Here is a 14,819-nt window from a genome sequence, read left to right on the forward strand (position 1 = left end):
TCACCTGAAACTACAGTAGAGGAAGGATACTCAGTCTGAGTTTAAGAAAGATTTAAATCACAGAACTTAAAAAAGTTAACTTCTTCATATATGTTAGCCTTATCGACCTATGACCAAATTATTGCTAAATTAACAGTGTTACAATGTTATTTATACCTTTTCTAGTGATTAGCACTGTTTAACAAGGGAATGTTTTCAATCATATATTAAACTGGCTCTTGGATTGTGGGAGAAAAGAACACCTCAGGTAGGCCCTATCAGGATGCTAAATAACCACCTTTTAGTTTTTAGATTATAATGTGTCTATGAACTTTACTAACAAAATTTATAGATATTCTTAAGAACCAGGAGACTTTTGAGTGTCTTTCTGCAGCAATATTAGCCATTGGCCTTTTTTTGTTTCAGGTAGACTACAGTAATACCTACAAGACTGCAAAAACCCAGAGCTGCATCCACCTTCTTAGTGAGGCTCATCTGTTAGTAAGGGCTGCTTTGATGGATGCCAGTCAGTTGGAACCTGGAGAAAAAGCAGAGCTTTTGGAAGCATTTAAAGAAAGCTGTGGGCACCTTGGAGACTGCTATAGCAGGTTGGTTTGCTTCTTGGAAACTTGTTAAAGAAGCCATTTTGACCTTTGGGTGTATGTACTAGCTTTTCCGTGTAGCTACCTGATAAATGGGGGAGTCCATGAGGGGAGGTGGCTCATTTATTCAATATTTTTTCCACAAGCATTTGTTGAGCACATACCGTTTGCCGGGTGCTATGCTAAGCTTTGGGTTACAAAGATGACCGTGACTTTTTCCTGTCTTCAAGGAGTTATAATTTATTAGATGAACTATGAATCTCTAGTTCATGAGTCTCCCTCCACTTAATTTAGGAATTAAGTTTCTTTCAGGCCTTCTGGGCATGCTCATGACCTTGAAAATCCTGGAAACAGCTGTTATTATTAGTTTATTGCCTGTTAGCCTTAAGGGAAAGATACTGGTTGGATGGCCTGTGATTTTAATCTTAGTAGTTAGTGCTTTTATGATTTCAGAAAAGGACTGGGATGAATAGTGGTTTTCATTTTTGAGAATGATCTTTATAGATTTTTTTATATATGATTATTTCAGAGGCTTACTTGACCCATGGCAATGATTATAAATTAATAAAACAGACTTTTTGTGCCTATCAATACCATTATTTTAGAGCCACATTATAAATACTGAAATTCACCTTATGAATTATTTTTCCATTTTTAATTATAAGCAGGCAAAAAGAAACTGTAATTAGAATGACTTTATAGAATGAAACTTGGGAACTTGTTCCAACTGCTAACGGCAGTAGAAGAGTAGTTTGAGATTTATGTCGTCTGGAAAGCATTATCTGTTTTATTATCAAATGTTAGACATCCAGGCTTAAAAATGACAAATTTGAGGGTTTTTTTTTTACTTCCTTCCCTTTAGGCTTGACACCCAGTATTCCCACCTCGCCTTGCCCTACTATAAGATGTCTGGTTTGTCCATGGCTGAAGTTCTAACCCGAGCAGACTGGGTACTAGAGGATGGATCGCAAAAATACGAGAGGGGATTAATCTTTTACATTAATCATTCACTTTATGAAAACCTGGATGAAGAATTAAGTGAAGTTAATATAGTTTTCTATTTACTTATACCTAACTTTCCTAACTTTTCATTTTAGCAATTTATTTTATGTAGTACTGTTTAGAAGTCAGTTTCCAAATATTGTTCTTTGGTATTATTTTCTCCTGTTCCTAAAGGCATTGAATGTGTCCTTTTCTTCATTAATAAACCTAGAATTATAGCTTAGAAAAGAACTTATAATCACCATCTCCTACTTTCTCATTATATAGATGGAGGAACATAGTCCATTGTGGTTGAGTGACCCGTCCAATGTGACAGGAGTATATTTTTAGAAGAATGACACACACCCAGGGCCTTGCCTTCCTTCTTCTCTACAGCCCTTTGTACTCCCAAACTCCCAAATGTCCAAACCTTCACTTATTAAATCCTGGCCCAGTGATCTTTAGGCTTATTCTTAGCCCCTTATGTATTTTTAAAAAGAACTGAGCGCAAATGGATAAAGCTGGACGTTGTAAGACCCAAATGTTTTAAGGTTTTGAGAGAAATGAAACTTTTTTGTATAAATTACTTCATTAAGTATATTTTATAATAAGCTGTAATTTTTTTAATGGACTTTTAGGTGTAATTTAATCAAATTATTCTCTTCTTTTGAATTCCTTTTAAAATTGGAAATGTTAGCCACAAGTTGGTACATATTTTCACTGCTTTTTCTTCATTATAACTCAGCAAAGAGATCACTTCAGGTCATCTCAGGTCTCCCACATAATCATCATGAACGCTGTCTTTTTTTAATCCAAATGTTATAATTTTATCTTATTTGGAAGTTTATATCTTGGCTTTGTATCGCTTTTTTTTTCCCTGACTTTGTTGCTTTCTGTTGGTTAACTGACCTTTTATTTCTTAATTATGTTCACAAAGGAATTAGCAGCAAAAGTCGTTGAAATGTTCCATGTGGCTGAGCCAAAGCAACTGCCCCATATTCTCTGTAGTCCTTCTATGAAGAATATTAATCCTCTAACTGCCATGAGCTATCTAAGAAAGCTGGATACTTCTGGGTTTTCATCGATCTTAGTGACATTGACCAAAGCAGCGCTGGCTCTGAAAATGGGAGATCTTGACATGCACAGAAATGAAATGAAAAGCCATCCAGAGGTACAGTGCCCTGCTTGGTATTAACAGCAGGATGAAACAGGACCTGGTAGTCCTGAGGTGTTTCCTTCTGGCCTCTGCCTAGTTCATTTTTTCTTAGTCATAAAGGAAAATAGACTTAATGTTAGAAAAGAAGTGACCCAGAGTGGGAGTGCTTGGGCTTTGGATCTGGTAAATGGAAAAGAAATAAGAATGATCAGTGGGAGCAATGGGTATCCAAAGACCTTTCAACTTTGCATTAGGTTCAGAGCACAGTACTTGGTACTAAAGAATATACAGGCTCTGCCCTAAGGGACAGTCTAGTCTAGTATGAGGGATATGGTATGTCCACTGAAACAGAATAGAGTGTTGTGTATTCAAGTACAGCAAGTGAGTTAACCATGAGCCTTAGGAGTCTAATAGTTGAGGAAATGGCCTGCACTTGGGAAAATTAAAAATTACGTGATGGAACATTGGTATTTGAATGATACATTAAAGAAAAGGAAGAGGAAGTTTTTCTTTCAAAGAGAGCCATGTAGGGCCATGTGCCAAAGATGTTAAACATTAAGGGAAGAAATTAAAAGGTAATGTTAATTGAGCACTTATTACTTCCTAGGTCTATTCTAATCCTCTTGCATATGCTATCTTACCTAATTCTTACAACAATCCTCTAAGTTAGAAGCTATTACTATACCTTCTATACAGATGAGGGAACTAAGACAAAGAGAGGATAAATGAGATGAGTTGTCCAAAATCACATAGCTGGTGAGTGTTTGAGCCAGGATTTGGAGCGGGTAATATGACTTTTGATCCTGTGCTCCTATACTGCTGTTTTGTTGCCTGTGATCAAATGCCCACAGTATCACATTAGTTTCTAAAACAAGAAAGCAGAAGTGCTTTATCATTGTACAAATGACATATTTTGTTATGCTGAAGAGAGCGAGTCAACATTGAGGTGTGCTCTTCCTTTTGAAGAGTACAATTTTAGAAAGATAAATTTTCTTAGGATATATTCTTTTTATATTTTTAAGGTATATTATTTTTAAACAGCTAGACTTAAATATAAGGCTCTCTATAAAAATAGGATATCCTGATGCTTAAATATTAATAACTTCTTCAAAGACAGTTAACAGCGATGTCCTTCTTAAAGCAAGAGCTTTGTAGTTAAAGAAAAAGTTGACATTGAAATATTAATAGTTTAACCATGAACCTTGAGTGCAGTGGCATATATTTTCAAGATGACTGCAATGCACATTTTGATCCTAAATATCTTGTTTATCTGAAGATGAAGTTGGTGTGTGGCTTCATTCTGGAACCTCGGCTACTGATGCACCAGAGAAAGGGACAGATTGTTCCAACTGAGCTTGCAGCACACTTGAAGGACACTCAGCCTGGACTGCTTGTGGCTGCAGTTCTGGGTTTACAGAAGAACAACAAAATGGGAATTGAAGAAGCAGATTCCTTTTTTAAGGTTTGTCATTTTCAAAATGTAATGGTTCTGGATAGGCCGATAAAATTGGTGGGGGACAGGAAGCAGAACAAGAGACTGAGTTTTCATTTCTTTATTAAAAAAAGACTTACCCATAACAAATTTATAAAAGTACAGATTAAAAGAATGTATCTAGAAAATTCCATTTATGCCATCAAGAATCTGTTTTCTAAAAAAAAAAAAAAAAAGAATCTGTTTTCTGTTCAAATATCTGAATCTACTTTCCCCTTGTCATTAATGCTAATGATAAATTATTAAGTGCATCGCCCACACGATGGAGTGTATTCAGACTAGGTGTAACTCGATCAATACTATATTTATCTGGGCTATGGGGGCTTGTTCCACTGTTTTCAAGGTGCTTTGTGGCAAAGATGAAGATATAATTCCTCAGCTCTTGGTAGACCTTTGGGAAGCTCAGCTTGTAGCAGGTCTCCCAGATGTGGTTCTCCAGGAACTCTTTTTCAAACTCACATCACAGTACATCTGGAGATTATCCAAGAGGCAGCCCCCTGACACCATACCATTGCGAACATCAGAGGATCTGGTGAGAAAATAGAATAATAAGTTAAATTAAACTTATACATTACACATTACAATACTTTACCTTCTTATTTATAATGGTTTAGTAGCAAACCTCATTTATATTACCAGATATCTTATAGACAGGAATTAAAGATACACTTAAAACTCGTCCATGAGTAAATTCCTTGCATGTTAAATAATTTTGTTTTGTAAAGAATGCCCCCTGCTGCTCTTAGATTACTTACTTACATTGGTACCAGCAGTAGACAAAGCAAAGGGGAGGAGCTTTCCCCAAAACACATCTGTACTCCCTCAGGGGATAGCTACAAAGTGGAACACAAGAAAAGACCCATTTGCAGACCTTCATGGTGGGAGAACTTCAGAAGGCTTGTGGGAGAGAGACTTCCTTTACTGGACTCATTTCCTGTCAGTTGCACACACAAGAGCTGTTCTGCAGCCCTTGCAGGAGCCCTAACAACTCTTTACCACTTCCTGTCCCCTTCCTCCTCTACTCCTTTTTGTTGTACCTAATGTGTGTTCACTGGAAAAGTTACCTACTTCTTGAATAAGGGGCCTTTATGAGAAGTATCTTGCGAACTTATGGAAGAGATTTTGCCTAACAAGGAAAGTAGTAGAAATAAAAAAAAAAATCTAATATTACTGTTAAGTTTTTTTTTGAGTAAAATTAGCTTAAAAGCAGATTTGGCTTTTTTTTTTTCTAGAAATTCCTATTTCTTAGGAATATTTGAAAATTTAAAATATAAGGAGATCTTGGGGTGTCTGGGTGGCTCAGTTGGTTAAGTGTCTGACTTCAGCTCAGGTCATGATCGCAGGGTCCTAGGATAGAGCCCCACATTGGGTTCCACCCTCAGCCAAGAGTCTGCTTCTCCCTCTCCCTCTGCCCTTCCCTGCCACTCATGTGCACGTGGGCACTTGCTCTCTGAAATAAATTAATGAAATCTTTATAAAAAAGAAATAAAAAATTTAAAAATATATAAGGAAATATTTAGTGCAGGTTTTTTTTTTTTTTTTTTTCCTTTTCCATTATTGGTGCAGTTTTATTCAGTGACAAGCAGCGAGGCTGAGACTTTTCCAGGGGAATATTTTCTAAAAGATTTTTTTTCCTGTTCCCAGAAAAGTGTATACCTTACTCTGTGACATGGTGGAAGATTAGCAATTGCCTGCTCTTTGTGAAATGGCGAAGAGAATCTTGTTTTGTTGTGTTTTGCTTATGATAAATTTCTTTTACATTTTAGATAAATGCCTGTAGTCATTATGGCTTAATCTATCCATGGGTTAATGTCTTAATATCATCTGATTCATTAGTGGATAAAAGTTATAGAGAAGACCTTTCAAAATTACAGGTAAATAAAAATGTCTCTTTGTTACGAATATGCGTTCAGTATAGTGTCAGATTTAAACCTGCCAAGACCTCGGGTGTCCTGTTAATCTAGAGGGTATATATTTTTTTGAGAATGGGGGACAAAATCCGTAGTTGGGCATACTCAGGAGCTCTGGAGGACATTCCTGCTTCAGCCTGAAACTGCTGAGAGTAGGGCTGGCAGCTTCCCAAGGCTGGTTCTGTTGCCTGCAGAGAGTGAGTTCACCAGGTCTCATGACTGTCTTGCCTCATTTTCGATGTGCTTGGAAACACTTTGTGAAATGAAAGTATGGCAAATATTTAGCAGTGTTTTTATTGATGGCATTTGTTTGTTTGTTTAGTACATACATATTAGGCCTCCAGCCCAAGCCCACCACCACTGTCTAATAGAAAGTAGGTTAAAGTAGCCAGTTTATCTGGCTCCTTGAGGAGGAGTTTTAAAAAAATAAATAAATATCAGAAAATGTAGATCATCCTGCAGGATTTCTGACTGTGACAGTGTCTTGACCACAAATGAGAAATAAAGTCCTTCTCTGACTTGGTGGACAAGGTAGGCTAGATATGTGTATGATTTTATTTAATGTAGTTCAGTGGCCCAGGGACTGAGTATATAACCCCCACACCTGCTTTGTCTGGTCTATCCAATGTAGTACCAATATATAATAAAATTGAAATTTCAAATGAAGAATTCTGATTTTCGAGTTTTTCTTGAAAAATTCAGCAGAACTGGTAACCCTGGGCTTTCACTGCCTCTGAGACCTGAGAGTTGGAGAGAACTAGTGGCTCCCCTCTGTGGTCAGTGCTCTGGTTGTTCTGTCTGCCACAGTTCTTATCTCTCGGTCTTCCTGGTCCAGACACGATGTCTGGTGTCCATGTTTCTTATACCCAGTTGCCCTCACTCGTTTTCATTATCTGCTTTAGCCTCTTTAGGTTTTTGAGTTTGCAACCCCTGATTTACACTGGGAACTGGTGTAAGTGTGGTTACTGTTTATAGAAACCAAAATGTCAAGTTGGGGATGAGGTCAGGGAGAGAAGCTCAAGAGCCCGTATTGCTTAGACTCAGCCTTTAGACAGGACAGGCCTGAGTTGTCTCCAGAAATGGAGATTCATAAAATATTGCCAGAGAAAATTCTTGTTGGTTCGTATATTCTAGTACCCTTATGGTACAGAGGTTCCATAGGGCTTAGCCTCAGATACATTCATTCAGCAAATATTCCTCAAGCATGTGCTGTGAATGTGTTCTGTGGCACTGGATGAGCCAGGCAGGGCCTTGCCCTCCCAGATTATGTGTATTAAATATTTAAGATCATAATTGTAACAAGTCCTGTTAAATCTCACCTGATAAAGCTTCTAAGCATATTTATAATCACTACTTGAAAAAGTATAATTGAGTGATCTTTAAAAATTCATTTTAAAGTAGTTAAAAAGAATGCATTCTTCTAGGAATCTTTGCTGTTAAAAGATAGAAATGTAACCAACCTATACTTTAAGAAATTATTTTCCTAATTGTATCTCTTTCTAGATCCTCTGTGGGTTGATTAGTCTTAATCATTAAGTAAAAAATAACCATCAAGGAACAAAAAGATCTCATTTGTTTTCACCTAGAGGAATAGGAGGTTCAGAATCACCTGGAGAACTTTTCCAAAATTGTATGATTCTTCTATCTCCTGCATCCCACCATCACCACGCAGATTTGATGAGTGTCTGTCTCTTGTCCTCAATCACTGTAATAGTGTATTTGCGCAAAACTTAAAAGAATCTATAAATCATCTACAGGTCAAAAAGCTGCTATTTGGAAAGACACAGTAACTAGTAAATGCCCTGCCTTTTGTCATAATTGTCCTGGTCCCCTGTCCCACTTCCTTGCCAATCACCACTCCTTAGATTGTGTAGGTAGAGAAGACAGAGTGTGGGTTCTAGCCCTGCATCGTTGGCTGAGGATGAGGGATCTAGATCAGAGAAGGAAATGAACAGTGCACGTGTTGGGTGTGGAAAGGAGTCCATTTTCAATACTGGAAACAAGAGGAGCACTCTGCTAAGAAGCAGACAACATTAACAGTATTTTCAAGAGTAGTAGTAACCTTTGGACCACTTTTAATTCATTGATATTTGTGTTTTCTGGTGTTTCTTATTTTGTTAAACTTTTTGATGATATGGATACAACTAAGTAAAAGTTCCTGGGTAATCAGTTTTGTACCAAGCCTCTACTAGTTTCATTTAACCATGATTTGGTTTACTCATGCCTTGCTCCTTTCTACCCTCCCCACGATCCAAATTAATCAAAAGTTGAATATAGAAATAACCTGTTTTTTTTTTTTTTTCACATGGGAAATCCTACAAGTGGCAGATGGTCATGTTTGCTGTCTTGTCAGGAAATTATTCAGATGAAGGTGATTTTTAAACTTGCAAGGATGGAAAGGGACCAACCTTATGCTCCTGTCCATTCCTTGGTAGATACATGGAATAAAATAATCGCGCTGAGTATAAACGAATAGTTCACGTTCCACATCCTCTTATGCGTCTGAGAAGATGCTGTAGTAAAAAGGATGCAAGAAGAAAGAGTCAGGATATGACCATCTCATCTTTATCCAGAAGAAAGGGAGAGCAGAGAATCTTTTGGTGGTAGAATCAAAAGTAGTGTTTCTAGTTTAAATGTTTAAGAGTAAAATATTAGTAAAGTCCTGAATACTCACCTACTACTTTCTTTATGTCTTTCAGCTTGTGGCAAATAGCATTGATATAAATTATTAGGTTATTAGCAATTGCTTTAGTTTTCTTAAATGTTAAATTTTAGTTTGGGTTATGTATGCAGTGCTTGCTTTTATAGAAAATTTGGAAGACACAGGAAAGTGTCCTGTGTCTTACTGTCCTTCCATCCAGTAAGCTGGTCTGTTTCACATTTCAGTGCTTTTCCAAAGGCATTTCTATATGTGCACGTGCCTATGTAGATTTTACAAAACTGATCATGCTCTGAATATAATTTTGTATTGACATTTTTTTTACTCCTCATTTTATTATGGGCATTTTCTCGTTAACTAGCCTTAGAAAATAATTTTGATGGCTCTATAATATTCCACCATATGAATGTACTGTAATCTACTTATTCCTTACTTAACATAGATCTTACTTGGTCAGTATTACAACTACTCTTGAAATGAGCATCACTGGACATAAATTTTGACCACATTGTTGATTATTTCCTTAGGATAAGAATCCTAAAACAACAACAACAAAAAGAGTCCTAAAACATTCCCATTAGTTTTCATTGGCAGTCTTTCCAAAGCAACTAAAATCATGTTAGTTTAGAAATAATTGCTTTCTATTAAACAGATTTTTATTCTTTAAATTAGAGGTGGGTTTCAAGCTTATTTAATATTTCAGTCCTCTTAGACATATAAATAAATACTGTATGCATGTGCTCTAAAACTGCATTCATCTTTTTGTTTCCTGTTTTTTGGAAAGTGATGTTTGGTCTTTTTTTTTTTTTTTTTTTTGGTCTTTTTTTAAAAAAAATTGTATTCTGTATATTGTGCTTTAGTTTTTTGGGTGCCTCATTCCGTAACATTTCACTTTTCTGTTCATAGTCTCTTATATGTGGTCCTTCATTTGACATAGCTTCCATTATTCCATTCCTGGAGCCACTCTCAGAAGACACTATTGCTGGCCTCAGTGTCCATGTTCTGTGTCATACGCGTTTGAAAGAGTATGAACACTGTATAGACACACTGTTAGAAAGATGCCCAGAGGCGATCATTCCATATGCTAATCATGAACTGAAAGAAGAGAATCGGGTATGCTTTTCAGTTTATGTCTTTTAAGTTTGATTAGCGATAATCACATTTGATAGCCTTGTTGCCTTATCTGTAAAACGGAGACAAATTATATCAATCCAACCTCACAGGTCTGGGTGGGACCATATATGTTTAACATGTTATGGGCTTTGAATACTGTTAGAGACTTAAAAAGTATGGTAATTGTATGCTATCTTCATTAAAAATTTCTTGTTTGGAAATAAAGTAGGCTATTACCTGAAGATTTGGGAAACAATATGTGATGGGAAAATATTTTCTGGGCTATGGGGTCCTTAGCTTAGAAATTAGAAGAGTTTTACATTTTAGTACTTCTTCCTCCCTCCCTACCTTCACATCCTTCCTTCCTTCCCACTTTTCCTTCCTTCCTTCCTTCCTTCCTTCCTTCCTTCCTTCCTTCCTTCCTTCCTTCCTTCCTTCCTGTCTTCTTTCCTTCCTTTCTTCTTGTCACTTAAGAGATGATAATAGGACATGTCTATGTTTCTTCTTGAAAATAGCCAAGTACATATGTACAGCATACGTATCATTAGATATTTCAAGTTACAGACCTGATTTATGTTATAATTTAAGCAGAAGACTAGCTGCTGATGTAACTTATGTTGTAACAAAGTTTGGTGCCTTAATCAAAATAGTGTATTTTTGCCCTGTGCTTTCCTGCACAATCTTATTCTCATTGGAAATTTGAGTGTAAAATATACTTAAAATTTATTCATTTTTTCCTAAGATAGACTTTATGGTGGAAAAAACTGCTTCCTGAACTTTGTCACAGAATAAAATGCGGTGGAGAGAAAGGTCAACTTTACTTGTCATCATTAAAAGGTAAAATAATCTTTTTTGCTTGATTATAATTTTGGGTCTTAATTTTAGTTCCCACAATTTGTAGAAGCCTTGCTTTCTCTAGTTTTTTTCATGTGATTCTCAAATGATGTGACACTGTCTTAGCATTATCATCTCAAGACATCCATCACGTTGGTTATTCATTTATCTCTTCTAACCATGGAGCTGATGCTTTTAAGTCAATCTTTTCAAACACTTAACAAATTATCATAGTCCTAGAAATGCACAACCTCAGTATTTTTAAAACTGGAATAGCCATTAATACAATTACATTTTTTATTGATGATCTGAGTGCTTAGTTTACTTCATATAGGAAATTAAGATTATTATTATTAATTATAATTGTAAGCAAATACTAAGGAATAACAAGATTCTCAAGGATTTAAAAGATATCTATAAATTGTGCAGTGTTTTACAGAATAGGTATTGTTTGAATTTTCATAATTCATAGTTACTTGTAAATCTTGATAGATTTGTCAACAAGTTGATATCAATCCACCTTTCAATCTGGACAGGTTATCAATTTCTCTAGTCTTATATGCTAACATCACCAGTTAATTATTGGCTTGATGACAAAGGCTGTGATTATATTGATTTCACTGTGCATAAAAGATTAGAAACTGGCAGTGCTGGAACTGTATTTTCCAACTGACGTAATTGGTTTTTAAAGTGTCAGGCAGAACCAGTGGCCATTGGAGGGTGTTTTTCTGAAGTTGCCCATTTTAAGTGAAATTGTATGCTTGTGACTGTGAAGCTGTGGTGACTTGATACTAACTTTTTGTCCTACCTATCTCTCTGGGTGATTTTTTGGTCTTCAGAAGGTGGAAATTTCAGATATTTGATTGCCTTGTCCTACTTGTGTCACACTTATCACATAACCTGGAACTGATTATTTGTGTGGATGGATCACTTTCCAGTGAAGCTATCCTACATCTTCATACCTCAGCAGCATCATTACCTAGTCAAAAGACTTCATCCGTTTCTCATCCACATCGTCATACTCTCTACCCCTAACCTATGCATCATCATTCCTCTAAATGTTCTATTTTCCCGTATCATCAAAATGTCAGTGCGTATGCATAGATATGTGTACGTGTGTACGTGTGTGGCTCATAGGACTAAGTGCTGTGTGTAACTTATGTTTACTAGACTTGAGAACTGCAAGAACTGTATAGCGTTTGTTTGTTTTTTTTTTTTTCACTTTTCCCATTGTGCTCTTCTCACCAGCAGTATGCCTCTCCTAGGAAGCATTCTGTATTTTTTTATTTGAAGAGGAGACACCTGAATAACTTCAGGTCCATTTTCAAAGGAAGTATTTTTTTCAGCAGCTGTAGTACACTGAGAGGAGAGCAAGATTAGTTCCAGGTCTGCTACTGAGTGACCAGAAACAAGCCAGTGCCTTAGTATCCCGAGACTAATGAGAAGTTTAAGATTGACTCCAAAATAAACGTTAGGCAAAATCATAAGATGGAAAGGTTGGAGATGGAGGTCAGGAATCTATATAATATGCTTAGGAGTTTGGATTTCTTTTCTATCTAATGCAGTATTTCTCAACCCTGGCAGTATTTTACATTTTGGACTGATAATTCTTTTGTTTATGTGTAGCGGTCCCCTGTGTGTTTTAGTATGTTCAGCAGCATTCTTTGCCACTAAATACCAATAGCGCCCCCCCAATTATGATAAACAAAAATGTCTCCTTACATTTCCAGATGTCCCTGGGGAGCAAAATCGTGCGGGTTGAGAACCATTGTGCAGAGCCATTGAAACTGGGGCTAGTGATTGGCTTATTTCCAGGAAATATTTGTTACTGTTTTGTGGCGTAATGAACTGTGCTTATTATTGAAAAATTTACCACTGTAGTAAATTACAAAAATGAAGTTTAGAAAGTCATTTAAAAATCCCATCAGCCAGAAATAATGATTTTCAGCATCTGATGAATATTTTCTAGACACACTGGAGGATTTAAAGTCCTTTACAGATTTAAAATATTGACCTTATTCTTGAAGTTATAACCTATATAACTTATATATATATATATGTATATATATATATAACAACCTTACTGATTGGCAGAAGAGAAGCACTGAGTAGTGGCAAGATTTTTGTTGGCTCTATAACATCAATACTGGCCCCCAACTCTGTTTTTTAATACCTAGGATACTGTTTTTAGGCTCCACATTTAGACTACATAAACTCGTTTGATAGGAAAGTATTGATAATTCTTGTTTTTCATATGGGTTTTGCAAAGTAGTTAGTAGTCATTGTTTATTAAGTTTCTATTAATACTTTAGATATGCATCATTATATTTTATTTAATTCTCAAAGGACTCTGGAAGCTACTAGCAATTGGTACCACCCCATTATAGATGAAGAAACTAGGACTCACAAGGTTAAGTGACTTTCTTAAAGTCACAGAATCTGATTCCAGAGCTAGGGATCTTTCCCATACATCACTGCTGAGCTGTTCATTAACATTTTAGCAACATGGGCACGTCATTCCTTTGTGTAAGGGATGACATAGGTTGCTGAATATTAGAGAGATGACTTTGAATAGATGCACACACGTCTGAGCAGGAGATTTTATATTTCTGTCACTCTGCAAATAGAATAAGTGGTGGGCCAGTGAGGATCACACAGGAAATGGAACCCGGTGTTTTTTTACCAACACTGTTCTTAAATATCACCGCCTTCTCTTCCCAGCAGAGGGCAGCATGTATGTATCAAGAAACAGTAGAATCATAAAATTGCATCATTCTCTTTATAAAAATGTCTGCTAAATCCCTTCATAATTGAAGGTCTACACTAGAGCACATTATTTTACATTTTGGAAAAATTGGTCATGAAGACAGATTTGTACTTATTAATAACATGGAAGTCTCCTCATGGAGAGGAGCTGATTTAGGAAGATGTCATCCATCAATTAACAGTATTTCCTGTCCTAGCAATCTTTATAAATTAGCTGCAACATAGCCCTAACATTAAAGATAGTATCCAAATGATTTTATTTTTCCTTAGAGACTAATAGACGTACACTGAAAAATAATGTGATAATCCAGCAATGAAATAGTCAAAATTGCATAGAACTAATATAAAATAAGCCTCCAAGCATTTTAGAAAGAATAAGAAGTTGTTAAAACCATAAGCAGTCTGTGAATTTTAAAGACTGATCTTTTTTTTTTTTTCCTTCGTAGTTATAACATTTTGTTGCCTGAACTAGCTTTGAATTGGTTGGGTGATAAGAAAGTTGGATGAAAGACTTTCAGTTCTAACTCAGATACTCTGTCCTACCAACAGAAACATTGTCAGTTGTTGCTGTGGAACTAGAACTGAGGGATTTCTTGAATGTCCTCCCAGAAGATGGCACTGCAGCTTTTTTCTTGCCGTATCTTCTCTACTGCAGTCGAAAGAAATCTTTGACTTAAAGGTATCATTTGAAAAATATTACAATGCCATAAGAGACTGACTTAAAAAAAAAAAAAACTGAATGTCAGGTAAAAATGTAAATAAAGGATTTTCATATAGAATATGTACATTTCTTGCAGATACTTTCTGGATGCTTACCTTACTATGTAGTGGTAATATTAGTTTGGTACTTTATGATCTGCATCCACTTAATTGTCCAGAATGTAAAAAGGTTACAAAACAATTTTCTCAAAGAAGGCATATGTTTTTAAAGACATACCCTGATTTTTATTACAAGGAACATCAAATCAGTGAGAGAACCATTTTGTAGGTATGTTTGAAAGAATGTCACTCCAAGTTGTCCAGAATTTATTCTTGATTTTCCCAGATTCTCAATTAGGTTTCTGTTTCTTCTTCTTCTTCTTCTTCTTTCTTCTTTCTTCTTTCTTCTTTCTTCTTTCTTCTTTCTTCTTTCTTTCTTCTTCTTTCTTCTTTCTTTCTTCTTCTTTCTTCTCTTTGAATAATTTTGTGAAAGAGGTTAATGTTTTCCCACAGTAAGAGACTTCAGAGTTTTTTGTTACTTTTGAAACTTATGCTGTGGTTTTTCCCTGAGTCAATGAAGTAGAATTTACAAAGTCAACTTTCTTCTTGTCTGGCCATTAATGTAATT

At 35.9% G+C, this 14,819-nt stretch overlaps 2 protein-coding genes across 6 annotated transcripts in view; one reads left to right on the top strand and one right to left on the bottom strand.

Annotated features, from left to right (window-relative positions):
- HPS3 (HPS3 biogenesis of lysosomal organelles complex 2 subunit 1) overlaps positions 1-14,434 on the top strand; it is a 39,108-nt gene extending 24,674 nt beyond the window's left edge. The window contains exons 9-17 of one of the 5 annotated variants that reach the window (XR_005984640.1): positions 406-587; positions 1,444-1,624; positions 2,500-2,733; positions 3,995-4,180; positions 4,554-4,742; positions 5,977-6,084; positions 9,686-9,892; positions 10,635-10,729; positions 14,042-14,176. Coding sequence is in view for 2 of the 5 variants with exons in the window: in XM_041734595.1 (XP_041590529.1) it covers positions 406-587; positions 1,444-1,624; positions 2,500-2,733; positions 3,995-4,180; positions 4,554-4,742; positions 5,977-6,084; positions 9,686-9,892; positions 10,639-10,729; positions 14,042-14,169 (1,506 nt within the window). In the remaining 3 variants the exon portion in view is untranslated. Of the gene's footprint in view, positions 1-405; positions 588-1,443; positions 1,625-2,499; positions 2,734-3,994; positions 4,181-4,553; positions 4,743-5,976; positions 6,085-9,685; positions 9,893-10,634; positions 10,730-14,041 lie in introns of those variants that run through there. The other 4 variants (XM_041734595.1, XR_005984642.1, XR_005984641.1 and 1 more) reach the window with 4 other exon arrangements.
- Positions 4,604-14,819, bottom strand: part of LOC121479085 (ceruloplasmin) — a 62,755-nt gene continuing 52,539 nt past the window's right edge. The window contains exons 21-22 of the mRNA XM_041734589.1: positions 8,529-8,633; positions 4,604-4,739 (exon numbers count right to left, since the gene is read on the bottom strand). Of these exons, the coding sequence (XP_041590523.1) occupies positions 8,530-8,633 (104 nt within the window). The 3' untranslated portion in view covers positions 4,604-4,739; position 8,529. The remainder of the gene's footprint in view (positions 4,740-8,528; positions 8,634-14,819) is intronic.

The sequence above is a fragment of the Vulpes lagopus genome, chromosome 19 (genome assembly GCF_018345385.1).
Source record: "Vulpes lagopus strain Blue_001 chromosome 19, ASM1834538v1, whole genome shotgun sequence".
Taxonomy (NCBI): Eukaryota; Metazoa; Chordata; class Mammalia; order Carnivora; family Canidae; genus Vulpes; species Vulpes lagopus.